Below are 24,042 nucleotides of genomic sequence, written 5' to 3'. Positions count from 1 at the left end.
GATTAAGCCATTGGAGCTGGTTGGGAGGGGGAACATATTGCGCTGAAAGACTGAAAACTTTTTGAATGGGTGAATAATGTGTCATGGGTGACAACATGAGCTTCAAGCTTAAGTTAAAAGACTTCAATTCTAAAAGTTGAAAGGGTTACCTCTTCATCAGAGGCTTAGAGCCTTCATCAGTCCACGACAAAACAAGTCAAAAATGAATATCAGTCTGTCTTTCTGTCTCTCGGTTGAGAGATCCATGTTGCATGGATCATTGGAGAGACTCTGTTTTATGACTCTTACTGGAATACGTGGATCCTCGATAAAGACCTAGTCACAGATGGGATGGGAGATGAGACCAGCACTGAAGTACTGTGATATCACAGCAGGATGTGGACAGAAGTGCTAGTGGGTCATGCTCTCCACTGTGAAGAGGGAGGCAAGGCCCTTAACAAATAGATGTTTTACATAATACTGTAGCATGCAAGTCAGTTATCAGACTGCACTGAGGGGTGGCCAGAAGTGTCTAGGGCAGGATTTATAGCTTCTTGGAGGTGTTGTACAAGCCCCTTATTACCTCCGCCAAGGAGGTTATGTTTTCATCAGGGTTTGTTTGTTTGTTTGTTTGTTTGTTTGTTTGTTTGTCTGTCTGTTTCTGTGTTTGTTTCTTTGTTCGCAAGATAACACAAAAGGTTTTGGATGGATTTCGATGAAAATCAGGGAAGGTCTGAAATGACCCAAGGAAGAAACGATTACATTTTGGTTTGTGGTTTGAGGTTTGTGCTCTCTGAGTGCTTTTCTAGTTTGAGAAATGTATGGCCGACTTGCAATGGTTGCTCGTTTACAAGGCCATACAAACAGACATGGCCCCCTTAAACCGTCATGTTCCTTTTGAAGGATTGATCATATTTTTTTTTTTCAAAATGAATGGGGAAGCTGTTTGAGTTTGTGTGTGCCTTGTTTGAATTTTATATTGGATCCAGCAAAAATAGCCATCTGAAAACAACAAAGAGTCTTTGTGCGGTTCAACTAATCCTTTAGAGGTTTTTAGAGGTACAGTACATGGTGTAAGGTAGAATTAAATTGAATAGCTGGCCAATGATTAGTAGTTTTTAAAATATGAAGTAGTGGTCTGCATTATGGGCTGTGAGCTTCCATGGTCTGCACGTTTTAGTTTGAAATGGTTATATTTGTGGATATCTTTGCTTTGTAGTGTTTAATTATCTACTGTTAAATCTCTCTCTCTCTCTCTTTGAATGTGTGTGTGTGTGTGTGTGTGTGTGTGTGTCTGCATGTTTGGAGAAGGCGATGCCACCTCTATCCTTAACATACATAGCCTATTTATTTATTTATTTATCTATTCATGTGGTTGTGACTGTTAGCATAATGTTTGTATTGTCTAGTGAGACATAACAGGCTCTTTGTCATTATTTGTATGCTGTGTTGTCTTAATCAGTATTGGTCATTCCAAATAAAATAATCAAATGTGTGTGTGTGTGTGTGTGTGTGTGTGTGTGTGTGTGTGTGTGTGTGTGTGTGTGCGTGCGTGCGTGCGTGCGTGCGTGCGTGCGTGCGTGTAAGCGTGTGTGCGTGTAAGCGTATGTGTGTATGCATATATATATTTCTATGATCTCTTCAGATAAGTACGATTGCTAATCAGCCTGAGCTCTGGCCTCAGCAGGTGAATGGTGCTGATTTGTCTGCCATCTGTCGCCCAGCAGGTGCTACACTTTATCACTTCAATTCTCCCTGTGGGTCGAGGCTTATCAAACAAATACCTCCTCTGATCTCCCATAGGCTTCATCTACTTACATTTCATGCATTTGCAGAGGCTGTAAATTGATGTGATATTGTCACCTTGTATAACCTGATATAAATCTTCCATTACATTCAATCTTGTGAAATAAAGTGAATTAAAAAAAATGGATTCTCCAAGCCTTGTGAGAAATAATTTGTCAGATAGTGTGATCCTACACAGGGCTCTGTAAGAGGATAATGCGCTGTGCTCTGTAATTGATTTCTGAGGTATAGTTAAACACTCCAAGCTGGTGATTAGAGGTGGAGGCTGTAGCAGCTAAATATATACCTACACAGTGTACCACTCATCAAGTGTAGCGTGCCTACTGCCTAGCTCAGTTTCACTTGAGCCAGTCACGCCTGAACCAGTCATCGTCTGAATCGATCTAGTCCATCTAAGTCGTTTCTTAGTCACTCCAATTTGCCTACTGACCTAGATAAATAAATAACATAATAAATACTTAACTAAAATGACAAGTAATGAGCAGACCCATTTATCCTAAGCCACACTGACTCACAAGGGTTGGTTTCAGAATTCAAACCCAGTGAAGAATTAGGTGGTGATGCTACCACTGCTCCGCCTAATATTTGTCATTATTGACTGTAATATGTAATATAATATAATATAATATAATATATCTTTGTTTGTAATCTCCCAAATGGTTCTATTGCATGCTTCATACTGTATATGGCACGCCTGTATTTTCCTTTAAACCATTTTGAAGAGTTCATCAAAGGAACCCCTAAGGGTTCTTTAAAGACTGCATGGTTCTACATAGCACCCCAAGAAGAGTATAGATGAGAGTGGTCTTCAGGTTATCAATAAACACAATTCCTCTCTGGGCCCGAGTTTGGCGACAATATAGCAGGAAGCTACCTCAAGGTGGGGGCTCTGAAATGGGTGATATCTCTGGTGAAGTGAAATTGAATAAAGTAATCACATGCAACCCGTGTTAAATTCCGATCTATCTATCTATCTATCTCTTTTATTAATTAACTTCGCCATGACTCGCTCTGTGCACCCACTTTGAGTGTCTGACTTCACTCTGGTCACAGCGTGCCTGCACTGTCGGCAAAATGCGCTGTTGAACTCAAACCAATTGTTTTAGTTCAGCGTCGGAAACATCCTATGGCATCAAGTCCCTAGTAGGAGGCTATTCATTAACTCCATGTCACATACTGGTAAGATGGTTGTTTTTGAGCATGTGATTTATATACCATGGTGGGGAAAAGAGCAAAGTCTGAGAACAAGTATAGTCCTGGTGTATGAACTATAGCTGTCATATGCCATGTGGGAACACTCACTCATCAATGATTGTGGTTAAGGTCTTACTCTTGGTGTTATATTTGATGTTGTATAGTTTTTAAATAACATTTAAACTAAATATGTTGTGCTTTGCCCATCATTCAAATTAGGACCCTGGGTGTACTAGACTTGTTTTAACAATGACACATCATCAACATATTAGACAGCGTACCAATGTAGCATGGTGTTTCCCGTCAATACATTATATCATGTGGCCCTGCAGGCTTAGTATTGTTGTATTGTTACACTTGACTGAAACAAGGATATCCAGCATTTGTAATAGCAGTATATTCCACTCTCAGTTTTACACTAACACACAGAATGCTACAGTATAACTCTGACATGACAAAGCCTACTGTGTATAATTCAATACTTACAAGAGGCCACTAAGGAATCTTTCCATGGAAATGATTCTGTATTCTACTGCGCTTCTGGAACTGGGGACATTACTCTAAACCTGTGCACATATTCTGTGCATCAGTGCTTGGCAACCAATCCATGCTATTTTTACATACGTAGTCGGCACTTTAAATGGCATGTGATAGTTTCGTGTGAGCGCGTTGATTAAGAGCAGGCTTTGCATGACTGAATATTAGCATTTGGCTGTCCAGACAGACTCAAAATAAGCTCCACTACTAGCCTTGCAAAGAGGGAGACTCTCTATTAAACCAGACTTAACTACATTTGGAGACCAGATGCTTGAACTGAAATAGTATAGTCACATGAGCGGACATTTTTAGATGCCCCCCATCATGTAGTTCTTTGTTGAAAGGCAATAATAGTGATTCCTATTCTTCTCTTTCTCCTCCTGCCCCCCTCAGCGTGCTGTCTACTCTGACCTCCCGTTTTCTGGTCCAGCTGTCTGCATATCTGTGCCTATGTGTCTCCTGGGCATATACTAGCCTAGGCGCCAGCAGGATAAACCAATCAGGGGCCCCCCTTGGCTACGTGAAGTGGAAAAAGAGTTGGGCACAACAGATTCGATGCAGAGGCAGACTCTGAAAAAGAAAACAGACAGCTGAGGTGCCTCTGAGCTCCCAGAGCAAATGTTCCGTTCTCATCTGCGGACGGGAACGGACACAGGGACAGATGGTTGCTCCGCAGCCCCGGCTCCCCACTGCCCCATCCTGAGGCGGAGACGGACAGTGGCTCTCTCGAGATGCTCCACGTCTCAGCGTCGTCTCAGCTTTTCTCTTGTTTTGGTGAGAGCACGCCAGACAGAACGCTCACATACGAGACTCTCGAGGACAACACGCCACACCGGAAAAAATACCAAAACTTTTGGTATTTAGGCCCCAGTTGTGTGGCTTTATTTTGTACACGGTAAGAACCAAATTGGCCAAAGCCCATTTCCTGAGAGTAATCCCCAGTCAGGAGGGTGGTAGATTTATGGCCAGAGAAGGTGGCATGATTTTGGAGAGGCCGTGGACTTTGAACTGCACCCTCCCCCTGGAGAACCACAGTGTTACCCCAGCAGCGCTGAACAGTGAGGCTGATTGGTTGCTTGCGTCCAGTGACGGTTTATTTCCTAAATCTGTCTATTTATGGTGTGAGTCCTCAAAAGCTCCAAAATGTATTTGGGTCTCTAAGTACAGTGGTGACAACTCAAAATGTCCTTGTTGAAACCTCAAAGCTTCCAAACCATACGATTTAGATTACTTTTGTATTTAAGGAGCTTGTCTAATCCAAATGGTGACTACTGTTACATAATTCATATTATTTATTCTCTTGTTACATTCAAGCTTTACAAGCCCATATCTTTACAAACTAATGAAGCCAATTTCTTTATTGATCTATGCACCTGGGAAGCAACTGCAACATTCTGACATTTTCAGGCAGCCTTTAATGAACGCAGCAAGGTGCCTTACCTTCACTGTGACGGATGTTGAGCTGGTTGATCTGTTCGGTGAACTCGTTCTCCTCGATTGTCTCTGTTCTGGGCACGGAGAGTGAGAAGCGCCGCTTGAAGTTTTTCATTTTGTTCATGTCTCTGGCGATCCTGGGAGGAAGACGAAAGACAAAGGGAGAAAAGAAGCTTTTAACCATCAAAACGAAAGCAGAACAAGCAAGAAATCTTTAGTTATCTTTTTTTTCTGCTTTTATCCTCAAACCCAGCTCACTATTTTTTGGTCTTCCCACACAGTGGATGTTTTTCTAACAAAAGGAAAAACAAATGTTCTCAGCAGGCTTGAGAGGAACATTAACTTTGAGGGCGACACAACACGCTTACCCTTCATCACTGTATCTACACAGCACAAAAAACAAAACAAAAAAAACTTATTAATTTTATGGATTTTGACTGTTTTGACTAATTTGAGCTCAAGAGGTTTATGAGAGACCTTCTGCAAGTCAAACAAAAGATTTTTTTTCCCTGAGTATCAAATAAAATATGTTACTTTTTCTAAGGACAGGGGAGAATTCTATCCACTCTGTAAACGCTGTGTTTTGACAGGGCTGAGAGAGTTCTCAAACATGCCCCTGTCCCTGAAGTCACTTTCTTGTTACTAAGTAACCTACAGTTCTGAACTTCTCAGTGGATTTACTGTTAGATTCATGGACTCTGGCTGGCATGCATGAATAAGTCTCCAACAAAAGAAGGTGAACTAGAACTAGTGGTGGTATGACCGCCGCATGGTGATGCCACCTGTTATACAAAGAAAATAAAGCACATTTCCCATGTTCTCTCTCTGTATCCTACTCCTGCAACTCTTTGTAAGAATCAGGTCTTAAATGTTCTTCCCTAGGTTAATCAGTCAGTGTCTAACCGTTGTTTTACACACTGACAATGTTAACCCGTCGTGAGTGATAAATGAGGGACAGCACTGTCTCTTCATGTCCAGCTGATTTATCTCTGCTTTCCTGTGGAAACTGTGAGGATCTATAACCAGACCCGTACAGTGTGAGGAAGAGAGAGAGAGAGATAGAGAGAGAGAGAGAAGGTGCCTGTGTTTGTCAGTGTGTGTGTGTGTGTGTGTGTGTGTGTGCCTGCGCCTTTGATGCTATGTGTTGGTCTGCAGTGCACCTGTATGCATGTGGTCCCTGGACCTTGGTCCCCCACCACAACGCAGACAGCAAGTGAACTACTGCGTGTGCTTACTTGTAGTGCCTGCCTGGCACTCTTCGATCACTCTAAGCAAAATAATTGTGTTGCCTCTATTTGCAAGATGCCATACCGAGAAACAACACAAAGTATAACTGAATCAACAGGGGTGGTCATCTTAACTGGTGATGACAGATCACAGCAGTGCAGTTTTACATACATTTCACTGGCATCTCTGGCATATAAAGTTACCCGAGATCCTATGAGATACTGTAGTAGGTCAAAGGCTATAGTCATTTTTCACAGCTCTTGTTACGAACAAGCAAACAAACAGAGGCACAGTCATAAACCAAAACCAATGGTGGTCATTAAAATGCAGCATTCATTTATAAGAAACTCTTTAAAAATGATCAAGATCACAATGTTCACATTTAGCCCACAACTGTTACTAGGTTAATCTGTAAACTATGAGCATAACAGTAAGTCTTTTGGCCTACAGTTAGTGTAATTCAACATGAATCCTGCTTCAATGTGGTTTCCTATGTCATGGAGTGTCATCATCACTGCCTTGGATTAACTCAATTAAATAGTAATCAGCTTAATGCAGTCATAACTAATTAAGTAGTGAAGACATATGATTGCATCAGATACAGTCACTAAAGGATGGAGGCGTCCCTATGCTCAAAAATAATATCCATTTGCCTGGCCACAGTGCTAATACCACCACTCCCAACACACACACACACACACACACTGGCACACACATACAACACACACACACACACACACACACAGACGCACACACACACCTGTTTCTCAGACGTCTGTGAATGTACACTCAGACCCCTGCCCTGATGAGGCTTTCACTTCCACATGATTCACACCATCTCCTTTTGTCAGTCCTTTTCTTTTTTACTCCGTCTCTCTCTTCTTGGGGAACGTGTTGCTGAGGAGCAGATCGGGTCGTTGCTAAGGAATCCCCCTCCCCTCCCCTCCCCTGCCTTCCCTGCTGCTGCTGCTGCTGCTGAATGTTTGTGCGGGAAAGGTGCTGTCTGCTTCGCTAATTGCTCCAACACCAGGGATGAGACTACTGCTGCAGCAGTATTGCCTCTTTTATTACCAATCTGTGTCAAACCTGTGGCTTCCTTTCTGTGATGAATGCGAACTAAAGATCAATCTAATGAAGCCCAATAGGTGCCCTCAATGTGTCACCATTTCAGTCACAAGGAAATAACTTCACTCTGTTTCCTGTTAAAATAGTTTGTGCTCTGTACCTTTGCAACATGCACCACAGGCTCCAAAGAATTTGACTCGAGCAGATAACAGATATCTTAGCAGGCAGGCCAGAGTGAATGCCCCGTTTAAGCCACAGTGGTGTAGCACGCTTTTTGCTAATCTGTTCCCTGTCATGAGCAAAGACCTGTCTGAATTTTCAAAGGCTCTTGGCAGCGCGTGCCCCTTCAGAGCCAATTTGTCCCCGTAGCCCTTTCAGCGGTATTGACCTGGAGCCAAGCACCACGCACCGCCTCCTCCTCGAGCCACAGATACAGCAGCACTCCCCTGAGACGAAGCCCAGCACGACGGCATGGCAGCACTGGAGCCTCTCCTACAGTATACGTGATGCTCCAACACAGCTGTTGCACAAGCTACTTTTTTTCTTTTCTTCTTCCAGTAAACGACAGAGCTAAGTGGCCATCGAAGTGTGCGCTCCTCCTCGGTTTTTTAACTTCTAACACCTCCAATACGTCGAAGAAGAAGAATTTCACCTCGTGGAATGTGGAATGACACATACAAAACGCAGGCACCGCAGCTGAGGATGTTCAGAAATACATTCAGGCATGATAGAAAGAGACCATGTACTGTAGGAGTAGCTCTCAGCAGGAAGATGAGAGGATATTACAAGGCAGGGTAAGGCAGAGGGGGACTATACCTCAGAGACACTGGATACACAAACTGTGCTAAAGTTTCCAATCTTAAAGTGGCTGCACATAATGCACATAATTCACAACACTTTTCGACTTGCTCCTAAGAGACCATGCAGCCATACTGCCAGCAATACTGGTCTACTTTCAGACAAATATGAATATAGAGAAACCAAAGACTCACGTACTGAGCTTTTTGATGGTCATTTACAGAGTACACAGGTACGAAGGTGGACACCTTGCTGACGAACCCTGTCTTGCGCGAACCATCCCGGCCCCCGTCATTTCTTCAGCGTGCTACTCTGGCTGTCTTCCCCATGGCATTTGCATCTGTCTGCCCCGAAAGCAATTACAGGCAGCATAAGTGCCGCCAGAAATAGAAGCGTGGAGATGAGGACCAGTGTTGGAGGCGACAAAAAAGCCTGAATGAGTCAGTGAGTACAGACAGTCAAGGATGGCTCTGACAGTAGGTGATCTCTCCCTCTGAGAGAGTGCGATGACATTTATATTGGCAGGAAATCTATTAATAAGAGGGACTCGCCGCACAGCACATTGGGATGATAGTGGCATATGGTGGTGGGGTTGACTCACAGAGAGGGGTGGTGGGTGGTTGGACGGCAGGGAGAGAGAAAAGCTTACTGTAGCACTGGCAGGGAAAATAACTTTGGAGATCTAAATGGTTTTGATGTACATGTGCCAGGGACAATGTCAACTGCAATTCAGCGTTGCTAGTGATATGATATAGATCTTAGTGGCTTACCAACTGGGTAAGGATCTTTGATGTCTGTTAAGCCCTACTGTATGTGATTAGCCTGACGAGCCAGACCCACATCAAGATGTAGGGTCTGGACACTCACCGTAGACAGGGCTCAATCGGAGGGGTGGGATAAACAGTTGTCTTTCAAATTCCCTCCCCGCAATAGGATAACGCTAAACGAATCATCTTCTTGTTTTCAAGTAGCAGGATGCGTAACCTTCCCTCTCCACGCAATAGGATAACGCTAAACGAATCATCTTCTTGTTTTCGAATAACAGGATGCGTTACCGTCGCAACTTCTGGTCGCATGTCAGTCACCATTATGTTAAGCCCACCCACCGACTCTATACACGCTGTGATTGGCCCGCTGGTTTTTCGAGTTCTCAGCTCCCTGGCTCTATGGATCGTGCCTAGACTGCCCCGCCAGCCAAATTACATTTGCTGCCGCTAGGGGCGTCTAGATTTCTAGGCTAGTATGTGATTGGAAGGAGACAAAAACACTGAAATATCTGACAGTCTGATATAACAACATCATCAACAACAAGAACAAAAACAAGAACAACTTGCATTTCTATAGTGCTTTATCAAAGTGCTTTACAGTAAAGGGGGAACCACAACCAATGCACAATATGTTCCATGTTGGTATGTGCAGGATGCAATGAATAGGCTACATTCCATTGCAATCCTTGCTAACTCAAATGTGATGTCATGGGCACCTTGCTTCCATTTCTTGATAAGGCAATAATGTTTGCTTTCATCTCCCCAGACTTCAGTACACCACCTAAATTCAGTGACGCCTTTACAAATTCTGCTGTTATACTTTTCAAAGGCTTGTTTATCAATTTTTCTGTCCTAATTGGTTTTGAGTGGAGCAGACGATAAGACCATGCTGCGAGTTGCCAAGTCAAAACATTTCCCATAGATGGGTGAGCCAGTCTGTGGCACTCATTCAACCTTCAAGCTCATTAGCCAGCTGTAGGCAATACAAACATCTTTGGTAGAATTCATGAGAGGCTATATACTTCAAATATTGCCTTACAGAGGAAGTAAGCCTACAGCATGTTCAACCAGCTAAGTTTAATTTGCATAAATATTATCTATAAAAAAAACCCTACTAGTCTGTTATGGCAATATTTGCAGTCACATAAGTGCTCTGAAGAGCAACATTAGTGCTGGTGCACGAGATAGGAATCAGTAAATCCTAGGCTTCCAAGTGAAGCATAGTCTCAAATAGCCAATTAGATAATTTACTATGCACCATCTGGACATTGCATGTTAATAAAATTGAAACGAGTGGATGTCATTCATTCCCCACGGGCATGTGTGTATTCACATGGAGGAAATGAACAGAACAGTCCGAATCTCATGGTAACACTTTACTTAAAGGTATCTACATAAGAGTGACATGACTCTGTCATAACTATGACATGAAAAGGTCATGAACATGTCATAAACGTTATAAACAAGTCATAAACGTTTATGACTTCTGTCATTAAGTGTCATTTGTTTTTTGTCATGACAAGTTGACACTGTTTTGGCTGTCTTTGTAATGACAACTTGACATAACATTTTGTTTGGAGTGTCCTTATTAAGACAACTTGAAATTATACAGATGACATTACCAGAGGATGTCTTTGTCATGACAACTTGATACAAACAACTTGTTATTCATGACATGTTGACGTAATGGTTGTTAAAATTGGATGTGCAAGGTCAGACACCTACTGTATTCTAGCACTTAGATAGGTCAGGTGACAGGATATTTCACAAAACTGGCTGTCATGACACTATTACGTCAGTGTAACAAATACATTCTTTGACCTCAGTACCATCTTGCTTTGTTATTAAGTTATCATGAAGAATAAGACTGGCTGCCACTTTACTTGTCTGCGCAGCAGTGAAACAATGCACTGTCAACACTCCACAGTACTGTGATGGCACCTTTCTACCTACTGGCATCTATAAATCCTTAAGTGTGTGTGCTGCTGAAACGTGCATTATCTCATCTAGCCTACTGTATGTCACAACTACAGCTTCCTTCCTTCCTTCCTATGGCTCAACGCCGTTTGATACATTTGAATACTCCACACTCACCACTCCGCTTAGCACATCAGAGCACAGCACAGCACAGCACGTCCTTAGTACAGTACATACATGACAATGTCACATCCCGAGCACTACTAGCTCATCAGCGGATGGCTCATCGACGTGCATCTGTCATCCTCCAGCACTGGCACACACTGTGACATCCCCCACTGTGTTTGACATGCCCTGTGACAAAAGAGCCAATTCGGCTCCACATTAATTGCCTCTTTTCTGCATCTTCTCTCTCCCTCTTACCCCCTCTTTCTCTCTCTCCCCCTCTCTCTCTTTCTCTCTCTCTCTCTCTCTCTCTCTTTCTCTCTTTCTTCTCCGAGGCTCAACTGCTCATTTGCCGGGCTGGCGCTCCTGATCAGTGTGTGCTCCATTTGTCCCCGTGTGCCGACGGCCGAGCCGCCCGGCCCGTCCGTCCGCCCGTCCGTCCGTCCATCCGTCCGCCCGTCCGTCCGTCCATCCGTCCGCCCGCCAGCCGTGCCGGGCTTTGGCCAGAGAGAGAGAGAGAGAGAGAGAGAGAGAGAGAGAGAGAGAGCGAGAGAGAGAGAGAGAGAAAGAGAGAGAGAGTGAGAGAGAGAGAGAGAGAGAAAGAGAGAGAGAGAGAGAGAGAGAGCGAGAGCAACAGAGGGTCTTTTGTGCTGGCCTGCAGGGGCAGCAGGCCATGCTTCGTGGCGGGGGCTCCCCAACTCCTGCGGAGATCACAACCTGCTGGACCCCAAGGGCCGAGGACCTCACTGCCACTGAACCAGATGAAGACATATCATGGGGGGGGGGGGGGGGACACACACACACACAGATCAGGCTCCGTGGGAGGTTGACACCCCTGGTTTGGAGCCTGAGTGTGAATCACATGAAAGAAGCAGAAAATAATGAGTGGAGTCCAAACAGCCCGTGTCCCGGGGGGGCCCTGCGGCCCCTTTGGTCTGCTGGCCTCCTAATGGCACTTCGTGATCTGAAAATGTGGCTGCCTAGATCGGCTAAGGCCCGCCAGGGCTCCCCAACCACAAACCCACCAAGCCACGGGCCTCTGAAAATGAGGCAAGAGAAAAAAAAAAAAGCGGGCATGAGAGAAGTCTGTTGTTTCATGTTACTTCTCACATCTCGCCCCCCCATCCCCCGCCCCCCCCTCTCGCCCCCCCAATCACAGCGGAACCCCCACAAAAGGCCAAAACACAAAACAACAACAACAAGGAGACACGAGGAAAATACATTTTGTACCACCAGCTCATTAAATTCTCCTCCGAGTGGAGGTTGGCAACTTCTGCCTCTTTATTTCTAGTCCAGCTCCCTCACCCCGACACATCTGTTCGCTCTCTCTCTCACTCTCTCTGCCTGCTCTCCCTGTCCCATCTCTCACTCTCCCTCACTCACTCCTCTCCTTCCTGTCTCGCACATAGACGACAGAGAAACGACCTTGTCTGGTATAGGCATAATACCGACCGGTGGCCTGTTAACTTCCCAATACTAACCGCACCAGTGATTGACTCGGCGGTTCAATAATACAGTGAGGTGTGTGTGCTTTGTAAATGGACTGCAAGCAGATAAATGGTGGGCCTTAAATAGCCATCACACAACTGGGGGCCGGGTGACCTAAAACATAGTTCACTTCCCTTGTGTGACCTAGTATGGCTTTGAGGCTTGTTTTTGTGTGAAACGGTGCTAGGACAATCGCTAATGCTAAACTCAGTCTCTCACACACACACGCACACACACACACACACACACACACACTGTAACCATAATCACACGATACACACACTGACAACAGAGGACTCTCTTCTTATCTAACATCATTAGTCCAGACTCAGAGGCAGCATGAAGAACGCTTCTGGTTGCTCTCATTAGCGTAGGCTACACAGGAGTGGAGCTCCTGCCCATGTTGTCGTCGTCGTCCTTCGCCCCGGTGGCAGCGGCCGCTGCTCTCTGCCCTCACAAAAAAACGTTCTGCCAACTAAACTACAGCCCCCACAGAGGCTTCACTCCACCGACATCGCTCCTTTCTCACCAACTAAACTATATTACCCCAGACACACGCTAGCACCACCACTCGCATAGCTTATGTGAATTTACCACCACATTGGCCCACTTGCTCTTAGGATATAGACAAATCTGACAAAGAAATTAATACAGAACATTGGACGCATCTCTCTCTCTCTCTCTCTCTCTCTTTCTCCCACACACATACATGTGCGCATACAAAGCGGATAAACAAGCTGGGAGCCATGTTGTGTGTTGCTGCGTGAATGTGTTGTGTTGTGTGAATGAAAGAGCGCGTGTGTGGCTGAGCAGGGCGAGCGAGTGAGTGAGCAAGCGAGTGACCTAGATCCACACAGAGATGCCCCCAGGATCGCACGAGTCATTCATGTGGAAGGTGCCTCTGAAAGGGCGAAGGGAGAACTCTCGTCCCAAATGTGGGCTAATCTTCGGAGCCAAAAATGAGCCACGGTCCAGAGCGAGTGCACTTCATCATCATCATCAGGCTTTAGGAACGACGCATAAGCACTGACAATAAGAACGTGACCTTCTGCTCCTTCACCCATGTTCCTTACATGCTCAGCTTTTTATAGAATATCCACATGATTCAGCTTTATGTAACATCCAAAGGCTGTCACATAGGAGGTTTCTTGTGAGTATTATATGAGGATGGTTCTACATTATATTGAAGCAGGTTTGTTCAACATACTGAACGTTCTACTTCCTTGTTTAATACATCATGTTTTCTTGTGTAGCCTAGATTACAGAAAACTGAGTCTCATACAGCTCATGCTAGGCTACTTCAGCCAAAAAGGTTAGCCTGAAAAAGGTTTTAACAATCAAGAGATAATATAATAAAACATATCTTATTCCTGTGGAACTGTGGACTCAAATTGACAAAATTAATATTTGCTCTTCTAAATCAAGATTCCATTCGCTTGTGTTTACTAATGATGACTATCAATATTTTGTTGACTCTTCGGGAGTGCATATGGTGAAACTAAGGCACACTGTTTACTCTGTCTATGTCCTGAATGACCAACGTTTATCAGCATCGAGTCAGAGGTCCAGAGAGGCTAAGTCTGTCCACTCCCTAGGGAAGGACCAGCACAGCGCAGCCTCCTTGGCGGGTATGCCATTACAACCTTCCCTGGAGGCGGAAACAAATCTGTTCTGTCCCTATATTGTGACTGCTCCCATCCGGGAGGGATGACTAATGCCTGTCTGTGGGCACTGCGAATGACTGTCCTCCGGTGGCGACGGGTTTTTTGGGGAAGTCAGCTGTTCCACCTTAGAGGGACAGAGAAAAGGGAGTCTGGCTGCCTGCTGATGGCTGAGGCCTGTGGGCTGTGTGTTGAGTCTCTCAACATCTCCCCTGGTGGCTCTTTGGATTTGTTATCAGCAGCTTTGAATACTCTCTCTCAAGCATGAAGAGTGTTAACACACTTAGCCCTGGAAATGGACTCACCCACCATAATCTGGACAAACATGAATCTGGACCAGCAGTGAAGTGGTTCAGGATCACAGATGACGGGCTTGACCCCGTGAACTTCATCGGCAGATTCAACACAATCACTTTTGCATGTAATTTATACCAATGTAGAGACTCTAGACCTCTAGTTCCCTTGACCTTAATAAGAGCACTTCAGTGCCAACTAAAATGCACTTTCAGCTTCTCCTGAAAATGTAATGCCCCTACCCGGGAGATAAGTAGAGCTAAAACGTCAACGCAAATGTATCTTTGTTTTCTCTGAGCGGCCTGTACATTCCAGAGGGTGGAATCCAAACAGGTCAGTTTCCAGTCTCCAGCAATCTTTTTGGGAGAAGTCCATAAATGTCCATGAATGAGACATCCAAAAACATGGAGTCCTGTATCTTTCTGTAAGTCGAATGAAGTGGATATGAGATTTGAGCAGATTTACGTCAGGAGCTGTGGAGGCCATCCAGGTCAAATTCCTAAAGAACGACTCTTGGCAGAGTTTTGTGGTGCATGGCGAAAACAGTTGGGAATATCAGCACATTAGCTTGCCCTTGAGACTCTGCATTAAGTAAGAGAAAGTCTGACTTTGTACATTTCCTTCACTTTGCTTTGAACTGTATTTCACAAATCAGATCAACGATTTTTTTTTTTTTATAACCAAAACTATTACTTTCCTTGTCACTGAACTGTTACAGTGTTTCAACTGTTTGTTCTGTACTTTTCTCTGTTTTGGACACACACTGTCTATCAGATTCTGAATATGTCGTCAACTTCTGATTCATTCACGGCTAAACATTAATAATCTGGACGTCACAACACAGACCTCATGAGTCACCCTGCTCTGGACCAACACCCATGAGATTCCAGAATGCGTGTGTAGACTGTAGTCAATGATGTGGGATTCCAGGAACCACACAATCACAACGCTGATACGAGGTAAAAGTGTTGACCCATACATCACAGAACAAATTACAATGTTGTTTGTGCTCACAGAATGACCTGATAGGAGTGAGTGAGTCAATCTTATTATGACTTGAAGTTCACAACCCACAGAAAATGTTTCAAGTACTGTAGTTTGTTACTGTTGTTATTACTCTGAACAACATTCAGACGTCGATTATTTACTAACATCAGTCCCCTGTGCATATCACTATAGATTTACCCATTATGAGAGTAATGGCATACAGTACTGTATGAGCATATATGGAGAATGAATATCTGGTTGAACATCCCCATTACACTCATCCATCAATATCCATATGATACGAACTCTCGGTTCAGTGGCAGCTCAATGCCTTGTCATGAATCATACATCAAATTGTATTACACACTTAAGAGTACCCCCTTTTGCTACTCTGTCTAACAAACTATTGTGAAGTAACTGGATTTTACATAAATTGAGATACTTATCATAAACATCCCCATCCCACATCCATGGTCTTGAATATAAACCTAGCTAAAAAAACATACTCTCCCTAATACATCTTAGGTCATAATAAAGAAATGAATGTGTAGCATGATTGGGTAGCTATGAATCAACCATACTGAGCAGGTGCAATGCAGTGTGTGTGTGTGTGTGTGTGTGTGTGTGTGTGTGTGTGTGTGTATGTGTGTGTGTGTGTGTGTGTGTATGAGTGTGTGAATCTGTTTGTGTGTGTGTGTGTGTGTGTGTGTGTGTGAATGGGTGAGAGCATGCAGGCACTAGGCTGGCCTGTGGTCCCATTACTTTCCAGCCCAGTGGCTCCCACGCAAGATTGGAATGATCATTCAGGCGCAGGGCACTCTGCATCCCATGTGCTTGTTGTTCCTGCCATGGCGCTGCTACTGAACACTCAGGCGGCCCTCTCCGGCCAGACAGCAGCGCGTCCACTCCTATTCCACAAGACCAAATACAAACGTCCACTTCACGCGTGATATGTTTGAAGGACTCTGCGAAAAATGGCAGCTGCGCTGATGAAAGGCGAGCAAATGCCCTTTGTTATACGAACACAAAACCTCTCAGAGAGGATAAATATTGAAATGTTTAGACGTCAGTGAGCTGAGTAGTCACTCCATGTTCTTTCAAAACAGCAATTTCCCTCAAAAGGTATCAGTTGAGTTAGTCAGTCCATCAAGTGTCTGAACAGGATAAGGCAGTGATGGCCCTGCACTTTGATGAGCATACTGTACATGGTTGACTAGTTTCTCCAGGTGCTGGTGTTCTTACAGTGGTTATTAAGCTCCAAGGTGTTCCTCATGCAGTACTGTACACTCAAGCTACACTTTAGAACATCATCAACCATTCTGGGATGTTATGAAATCCCAGTCTTAGTCACCTGACCTATACAGTATACATTGCATAACTCTTTTTTTGTCACTGTAACTATAACAACAAATGAAATGTGTGAAACAGATGCAAAGATGCTCGAAAGTTGCAAAATAAGAACACGACATACAATGTCTGGAAGAGCGAAAAATATGGTCTAACTGCACTGTAAAAGGAGGACATTCGTTCTCACACAGCAACCAGACGTCCTCACTCACACCCTGCATACTTGTCATACTATCTTACATGTTTAACAAGACCCACATACAGTAGTGTCAAAACCAAATCTGAACTGCTGCCGTTTTATGTGACATGTCTGGGGTACATTTCATCCATAGTGGAAATTTTGCAATTTTTTGCAGATGCATGATTTGCTAATATCATGCAGGTGTGCGTTTTAATACAGTAAACAAGTGTGGTTTCAGATGCTACATTGTAATAATGTGTCACTATTCATTTGGCTTCTATATTCAACAGAAATGTTCCGTAAAAAGAGACATGTTTAGACTTACGAAATACGTCGTATAGTGATTTAGAGATTATTTGAGAAGTCATTTTTATGGCTTCAATCAAAAGTGTTACCCTTTATTGAGCTACTATGCTAACTAAGAACAGATTCAAATGTTCACGTTTTTCAGTAAGAAACAGAATGACAGTACATGTTGCCATTTTGAGCATAAAAGCATAAAAGGTCATTGAGTTTTCATTCAAAATTAACCTATGAATTGTGTGTGTCACATCAGGGAAATGAGTCATGACTCATACCTATACTGTAGCTCTGTACTGTATGTACTGTACCACACAGGAGAGTGAAGGACTGAATCATAGTCTGCAGTGGAGTCTGCTTGCTCAGTTTGATAAAGTTGCATTAGTCATATATTACGTCTATTTTCAGTTGGGGATTTTTTCTTCATGTGTTGACAAAGTAAGTGGCACAATGTGGGCAGACACACGCACACACACACACACACACACACACACAGACTCACACAGACAGACAGATTTCCAGACAGCAAGTCTCTGTAGGGGTCAGGTGTGAAACAGTAGCAGAATACAGTTTTTTCCATCAACCTTCTCCATTTTGTGGAGGTCACTGTGAGTGACCTTTCTGTTTATGCCCCCTCCCCCCCGTACTACGGACGGAGGCAGTGACCGCCCGCCGCGCCTCAACAACGGCGTCTCTGTGGTCTGCGAGCGGCCGGCGCTCGTCCCGCCACCACAACACGTCCAGTGTTCCAAAACAACGAGACGTGTCTGCCGTCTGAGGTCACGCAGAGACACCACCGTCTGCCATTGGTGCTCTCACCCCCCGCCACTAACTTCTGCTTTCCCATAAACGTGGTGGTACTTGCGCCTAGCACACACCCGCACTCAGCTTCCCCTCTTTTGGGGGGGGGGGGCTTTTAAGCTGTCAGCTCCGAGTCAGGACCTGCCAAAAGGCTTTGATGCGGCTGTCTCAAAAAAATGGTATCAAGTTCAATCACAATCAGGTAGCAGAGCCGGACTGATGTTGAGGTGATATCATCTGAGGTGTTAGAAACCTGCTCTTTGTTTAATGTAAACAGGAGCTCCGACTGTGACAAACACAGGAAGCTTGTGTGAGCCAATGACCCAGATATGTTTTTCATGAAACATCCTGTGGCATTCGGTGTGTCACCTGAGTATACTGTAGGTGTGGGTGAAAGGAATCTTAATAGGCTAACAATGAAACATCAAACAGATCTCTGATACTGGCTGACAATGTGACCTGTCTTTTGTCATTCCATATAAGTTAATAAGAACTGTTTCAAAGACATGTGGGCCCAAAGCGCACACACAGTCTATTTTATTTCGTAATATTTCTACACTGTCTGGTCTCCCACAACACTATGGTGAATGGGTTTCAAGCATCAAGAGGCAAATGGAATATGCTTTTAACTTATGAGATTACGGCTGAGGATAATATCGCTCTAATAAGGTTTCGTGGTTCTCATCGAGTTTAGTTTGGCGAAAGGTGAAACTTAATGACAATGAACCAAAGCAGTGGGCTCGGGTGTCGAGTGAGTCAGCCCTGCTTTCAAACCTGCCCTCCCTCGCCTCCTCCTCCGGTCTTACGCAATAATCAGCCTGTGAATGAGATTCAGTGGCACTGTGTTGCCTGAATAGAGGTGAGAGAAAGGTTTAGATCCATTTAGGGAGGACTTAGTGTCTGTGTCTTGCAAGTGCAAGGAAGGGAGAATCATTCCAGTGAGTTTGCTCCCAAACCATCTTGCCTGTCAAAAAGAGTGGCTCTGTATATTCCGTTGCTGTGAATGTCGCAGGTCCACGCAGCAACATCTTATGATGAATCGACAACAACACTGCCAGCTGAGGAGTGTTATTATAGCCTGCATCAGAGCCACTTAAACACAGACATTTTATTTTGCGGTAGATGAACCAAAAGAGTGGAGTTGAGTGAAAGCAGTGCCCACAAAAGTGATTGCGATCATATAATACATGTATATATGGTAGCAGATTGTGCTGCTGGGTTTTTTGTAGTTGCTACCGCTCACATAAGCTGGCTTTTGATTCAACCAAAAGTGATTATGATATACAAGTTGGGGTAATGAACATGTGGCAATCAGACACATTTGTCTCCAAGTCATTATGCGCATGCCCAGCTTTCAGAGGGTCTGTATTTTGCTGTGAGTGTGTTTTTAGCATTGTACAGTATGTGCATTTGCATTTGTCAGTACATGAATTGAACTTTTTTGAGGGCAGAGGACTTAGCAATACCTGGCAAAGCTTCTTTGGTGTATTACCTACAGTATTTTCCACTGGACCTTCTCGATCTGGCCCTTTCAGGTATTTCTCTGCGGTGGACACAGCATACAAAAGAGGCCAAAAGCAACACACATAGTTTCTTTACAGCGCTGAAGGTCTGGTTCCAATATAAAGGGCACGGAAAACAAATCACAGCCATTTGTGCTTGAGTGAGTGATATGAAGGGGATGGATGTAAACAAGCTAAGAGCATGGCAGCGGTTATTGGGGCTGAATAAAAAAAAAAAAGAAAAAACACGGATGCCACTGAAGCGAGACAATGCACGGGCCAGCTGGCGCAGCGTGAGGGCAGAACATAGCTGACGGGCTGTTCCCGGCTAACTCCATCTCCACCACAACACCGCTGCTCACCCTCCAGCCCCCCTCCACCGCGCACACAGCCAGTCAGCGCGGGCACTGCCACTGCCACGCTGGACGACGGGCGGGCGACACTCCGTAACGTTCACTGACCTGGAGGACAGTTCAGACATGTTTAGGTCAACCCAACACTACCTCGCCAAATGCCTGACCTTAGAACCATTGTTGAACCGGACCGCTTTGCTCCCAAAATGGACATCTAGCACGCACAGACACACTCAGTGGCGGATGTCCGATAAATCGGTAGTGCCGACGCACGCTGACGTTGCTTGAATGACACGGAGGACGTTGACCTCTTGAATAGAGGCGATGCTGTATTGACGGCTGACGGCCGTTCCAGTCGGGGAGCTCTTAGAGAGAGCTCAATAGGGCGGTGACGTGAGTGCCTGGGCCAGACAGCGCCATTCACTCGCTGGACTCCCTGGCCGGTCAGTATAGCCGCGCTGCATGGCCACGATGACCCTTGTGCACTGGGCACTGCTGCAATCATGGCCAGGTGTCATTAGCTAAGCTCTCCGAGCTCATCTATCGAGAGGCCTATTAGACAAGATAAGATGGGCAATCCCACCGAGAAATGTGGTGCTTTTTCAGCAGTCGCTCTGGGGAAATTACCCATAATGACATCTAAAACTGTCCCTCGGTGACAATAAGTGAAACTTTGTGGCTAGTGGATACACAAACGTAAGAGGAGGAATAAGATAAACACCACCCTGTTAAAGTAGTTATTCATTTTGAGAGGAAAATAAGAGGTATATACTAATTAAATAACACTGTGTGTAGGGCTACCGCTGAGCTCTAAGGCTAGAGAGGGTCAAAAGTATCTGACTGACCCACATCTCAGCAGTGGCTTAGAGTATTGCTTAAGTAGACATTTCACACTGTACGCACACAGACACTTACTCACACACACACACACATATATGCCCCCACAGCCACACACACGTGCATGCACACACACACACACGCACATATGCCCCCACAGCCACACACACGTGCATGCACACACACACGCACACACACAGTAGGAAGGAAACACTTGACCAAAGCCAGTTTCTGCAGTCATGCAGTGTTGTGATTAAAACAAACACCACACAATATGTATACATGAACACCCTGTGCGTACAGTACATTAGAATAGCCAGCCTTTCTAAGCAGTACAGTCCAGCTTTTCCAGACGAGCCAGCTTGTAGTGGGAGAGGTGAGAAGTTTGGCGCTGGAGCACACTTCCTCTGCTGTCACACTGGGTGCAGCAGACAACAACAACAACAGTTGCATTGTGTTTGCCATGCGCCAGTTAGAAATAAGAACTGAGCGTGAGCGTCAGCGTCAGCGAGTTTGTGTTATTTATATCCGGCACACTTTTTTAAACAAACGCGTTGGTCTTGCCCAAGAATAATGTGATTAAGTGGAGACCGCAGTAGCAGTGAGCCTTCTGTTATGTAAGTGCAGCGGTTTTCCACCAGGAGCTGCACAGTGTGCTAACCCAGAGCGTTATACAGGCAGTGCCCGGGTTAGCGTGGTGTGCTACTCTTCACATCCGATCACATCACATCACATCTGTGACCCCTAGCCTGTAACCCCTAACCATGCATGATGCAGGAGCTCACATGCACGCAACGGCAAACAGACCAGCACGGTAACAACCCTTAACCCATGATGTATAAGCTCTACATATACACAAACTGACAGCAAAGCAAAGGAAAGCTGAAGAAAACTACAGTACGACAAAGTTAGCAAACACATATAACACATTATGAGAACAAATCCCCTTTCTTCTCTTGAGCGCTGAAACAAAGCAACAAAGCGCTGCACAGCCATAATTGGCAAACAAAGTTTGGCTTGAGACCAGGGCCACTGAGGACGCCGCGCGCGCGCGCACGCACCATACGGCTTTTCTGCTGCTCGGTCTGTGGTTTGGTGTTCGTGCTAAATGTATGTCACTGCACAACAGAGGATGCAGAGCACAGACCACATGACCCTGAGAAAGAGACAGAGCAAAGGCCAGAGACAGAGACAGACTCACACACACACACAGAACACAGAACACAGGCAGAGACGGACAGAAGATTATTAAAAGACATATGAGACAGATAAAAAAAGTGTGTGTGTGTGTGCGTGCGTGTGTGTGTCTATGTGTGCGTGTGTGTTTGTGTGTGTGTGTCTATGTGTGTGTTTGTGTTTGTGTGTGTGTGTGTGTGTTTGCCTGTCTCAGAGTAAGAGAGAGAGTGCGGGAGCATTTGTTTATGTGTATGAGAGAGAGACACAGAGAGACAGAGAGAGAGAGAGAGAGAGAGAGAGAGAGCAAGTATCCGTCTGTGAGAGAGAGACATAGAGACAGAGAGAGTGAGGGAGACGGGGAGAAAGCAAGCTCGTACTCACAGTGCTGCTGGACGACGAGGTGCCCAGTCAGTGGCGTAGCTCAAGCCAAGCCTGCGGAGTCGCGTGTCCACAGGCGGCGTGCGTGGGGAGGAGGAGGAGGAGGAGTGGGGGTGTCAGGGATGGGGAAGAGGAAGGGGGGGGGGGGAGTTCGTCTCTCAGCTGACACCCTCACCGACAGGAGTAATCCACTCCAGAGGTATCTGCCCACTGCCGCGTACGTCAGAGCAACAGTCCTCTCCGGGGTCTTCTGTGACAGCCGTCTCCCTGGCTCTCCGACCTCACCTCTCCACACACACAAACCGTTTAGATAAGAAGTGTGAGAGAGGGAGAGAAAAAGAGAGAAAGAGAGAGAGAGAGAAGGAGAGAGAGAGAGAGGAAGAAAAAAAGGGAACAACTAAAAACAAACAGGGAGAGCAAAAAAAATCCATACGGCAGGAAAGCATGTCTGAAGGTTTTTATACCCACAGGTCTGTCTCCACCCCCTCCCCCTTGTATCTCCGCCTCCATTGTTATAGCAACGGCCAATCAGGCAGCAACTTCAAACAAGCCCTTCTCTTCTCTGTAAATGCAGCACGGAGTGGCTCTTTGCTTAGTGGTTAATGTAACATCCCACTGTATGTGTGTATGTGTGTGTGTGTGTGTGTGTGTGTGTGTGTGTATGTGTGTGTGTGTGTGTGTGTGTGTGTGTGACAGAGAGTGCTTCATTGTGAGGATTGCAAATGTGTTTAATTAGCAGATTCAAGCATGAGGAGTCCCAGTGGTCTCTCAGCATCCAAGCGTACTACTGAGGGGGGGTGGGGGTGGGGTGGGGGGGACGCTTTTGGACACACAAGCCATGGAACACTGAATCACTGAATTCACTTATTTAGACATGCAAATAAAATGTGAAATGTGCACACACACACACACACACACACACACACACACACACACACACACACACACACACACACACACACACACACACACAGACACATACGCACACACACAGTCACACACACATGTACACACTACACACATGTATTGTTAATATACAAAGAGTCTCTGAGAGTGATAATTGTGATAATAAATGGATCAGATCGTAGGCACACTCACTGAAACTGCTGTTAACCAAAATAAATGATGCTGCTTACGAGCTGTCTCTTTTGGCCACCCTGACCATGAAAAAAGCAAATGTTTTCAACAAACTGCTTAAAAGCCCTAAATGATGACACAAAGGACTTGTGTAATGCTTATCATAAAAGTACTTTTTCTACAATGTAATTGTGTTTCTGAATGTCAAGATAAACACTTTCTCGTGCCATTCATTAGGAAAATACTGCCCATAAGCAGCATCAAATATACTCATCTATTTTAGTCTCTATTCAATTACACGCTGATTGAGTCCACACAATGCAACATTTTGTCAAAAAAAGACAATAAGACAACAAGCCTCTTTTCACAAAACAACACCCAGTTTTGATTATTCAACAACAAAAAGAAATGACTGGATTTCGCCAAGGAAACGGTGATTGTGTGCACCTGTGAACGGTAAACACTACTAACTTTAGAAAGACTAAGAGGTATTTATTTAACGAAGAGCGGCTGGGTTCAGAGGCTAATGTGTGAGGCAGGGCAGTGGAGTAGGTTTTTACTGGTAGGTAGCAGTCCTCCAGACTTCCAGGAAAAAATGAATGCACTTCCCAGCTCCTCTTATCAAAGCTCATTGTAAGACCATGTGTATACAAGGCTTGCATGATGAAAAGGACATCAATTATGTGGCACAGGCAGCCTACGCTTTTGCATATGTTGACCATTTGAATGGGAAATCCTGACTTGAAAAGCTTTAATCAAGAAATGCTTATC

General features: G+C 44.9%; 1 protein-coding gene across 2 annotated transcripts in view; it reads right to left on the bottom strand.

Moving 5' to 3' along the window:
• cdk18 (cyclin dependent kinase 18) overlaps positions 1-22,625 on the bottom strand; it is a 37,804-nt gene extending 15,179 nt beyond the window's left edge. The window contains exons 1-2 of one of the 2 annotated variants that reach the window (XM_062546346.1): positions 22,198-22,625; positions 4,957-5,087 (exon numbers count right to left, since the gene is read on the bottom strand). In XM_062546346.1, coding sequence (XP_062402330.1) covers positions 4,957-5,074 — 118 coding nt within the window. In that variant the 5' untranslated portion in view covers positions 5,075-5,087; positions 22,198-22,625. Of the gene's footprint in view, positions 1-4,956; positions 5,088-5,208; positions 5,285-22,197 lie in introns of those variants that run through there. The other variant, XM_062546347.1, reaches the window with a different exon arrangement.
• Positions 22,626-24,042: the final 1,417 nt, after the last annotated feature.

This window comes from Sardina pilchardus, chromosome 9 (genome assembly GCF_963854185.1).
Source record: "Sardina pilchardus chromosome 9, fSarPil1.1, whole genome shotgun sequence".
NCBI lineage: Eukaryota > Metazoa > Chordata > Actinopteri > Clupeiformes > Clupeidae > Sardina > Sardina pilchardus.
This window is presented reverse-complemented; position numbering and strand designations above follow the sequence as displayed.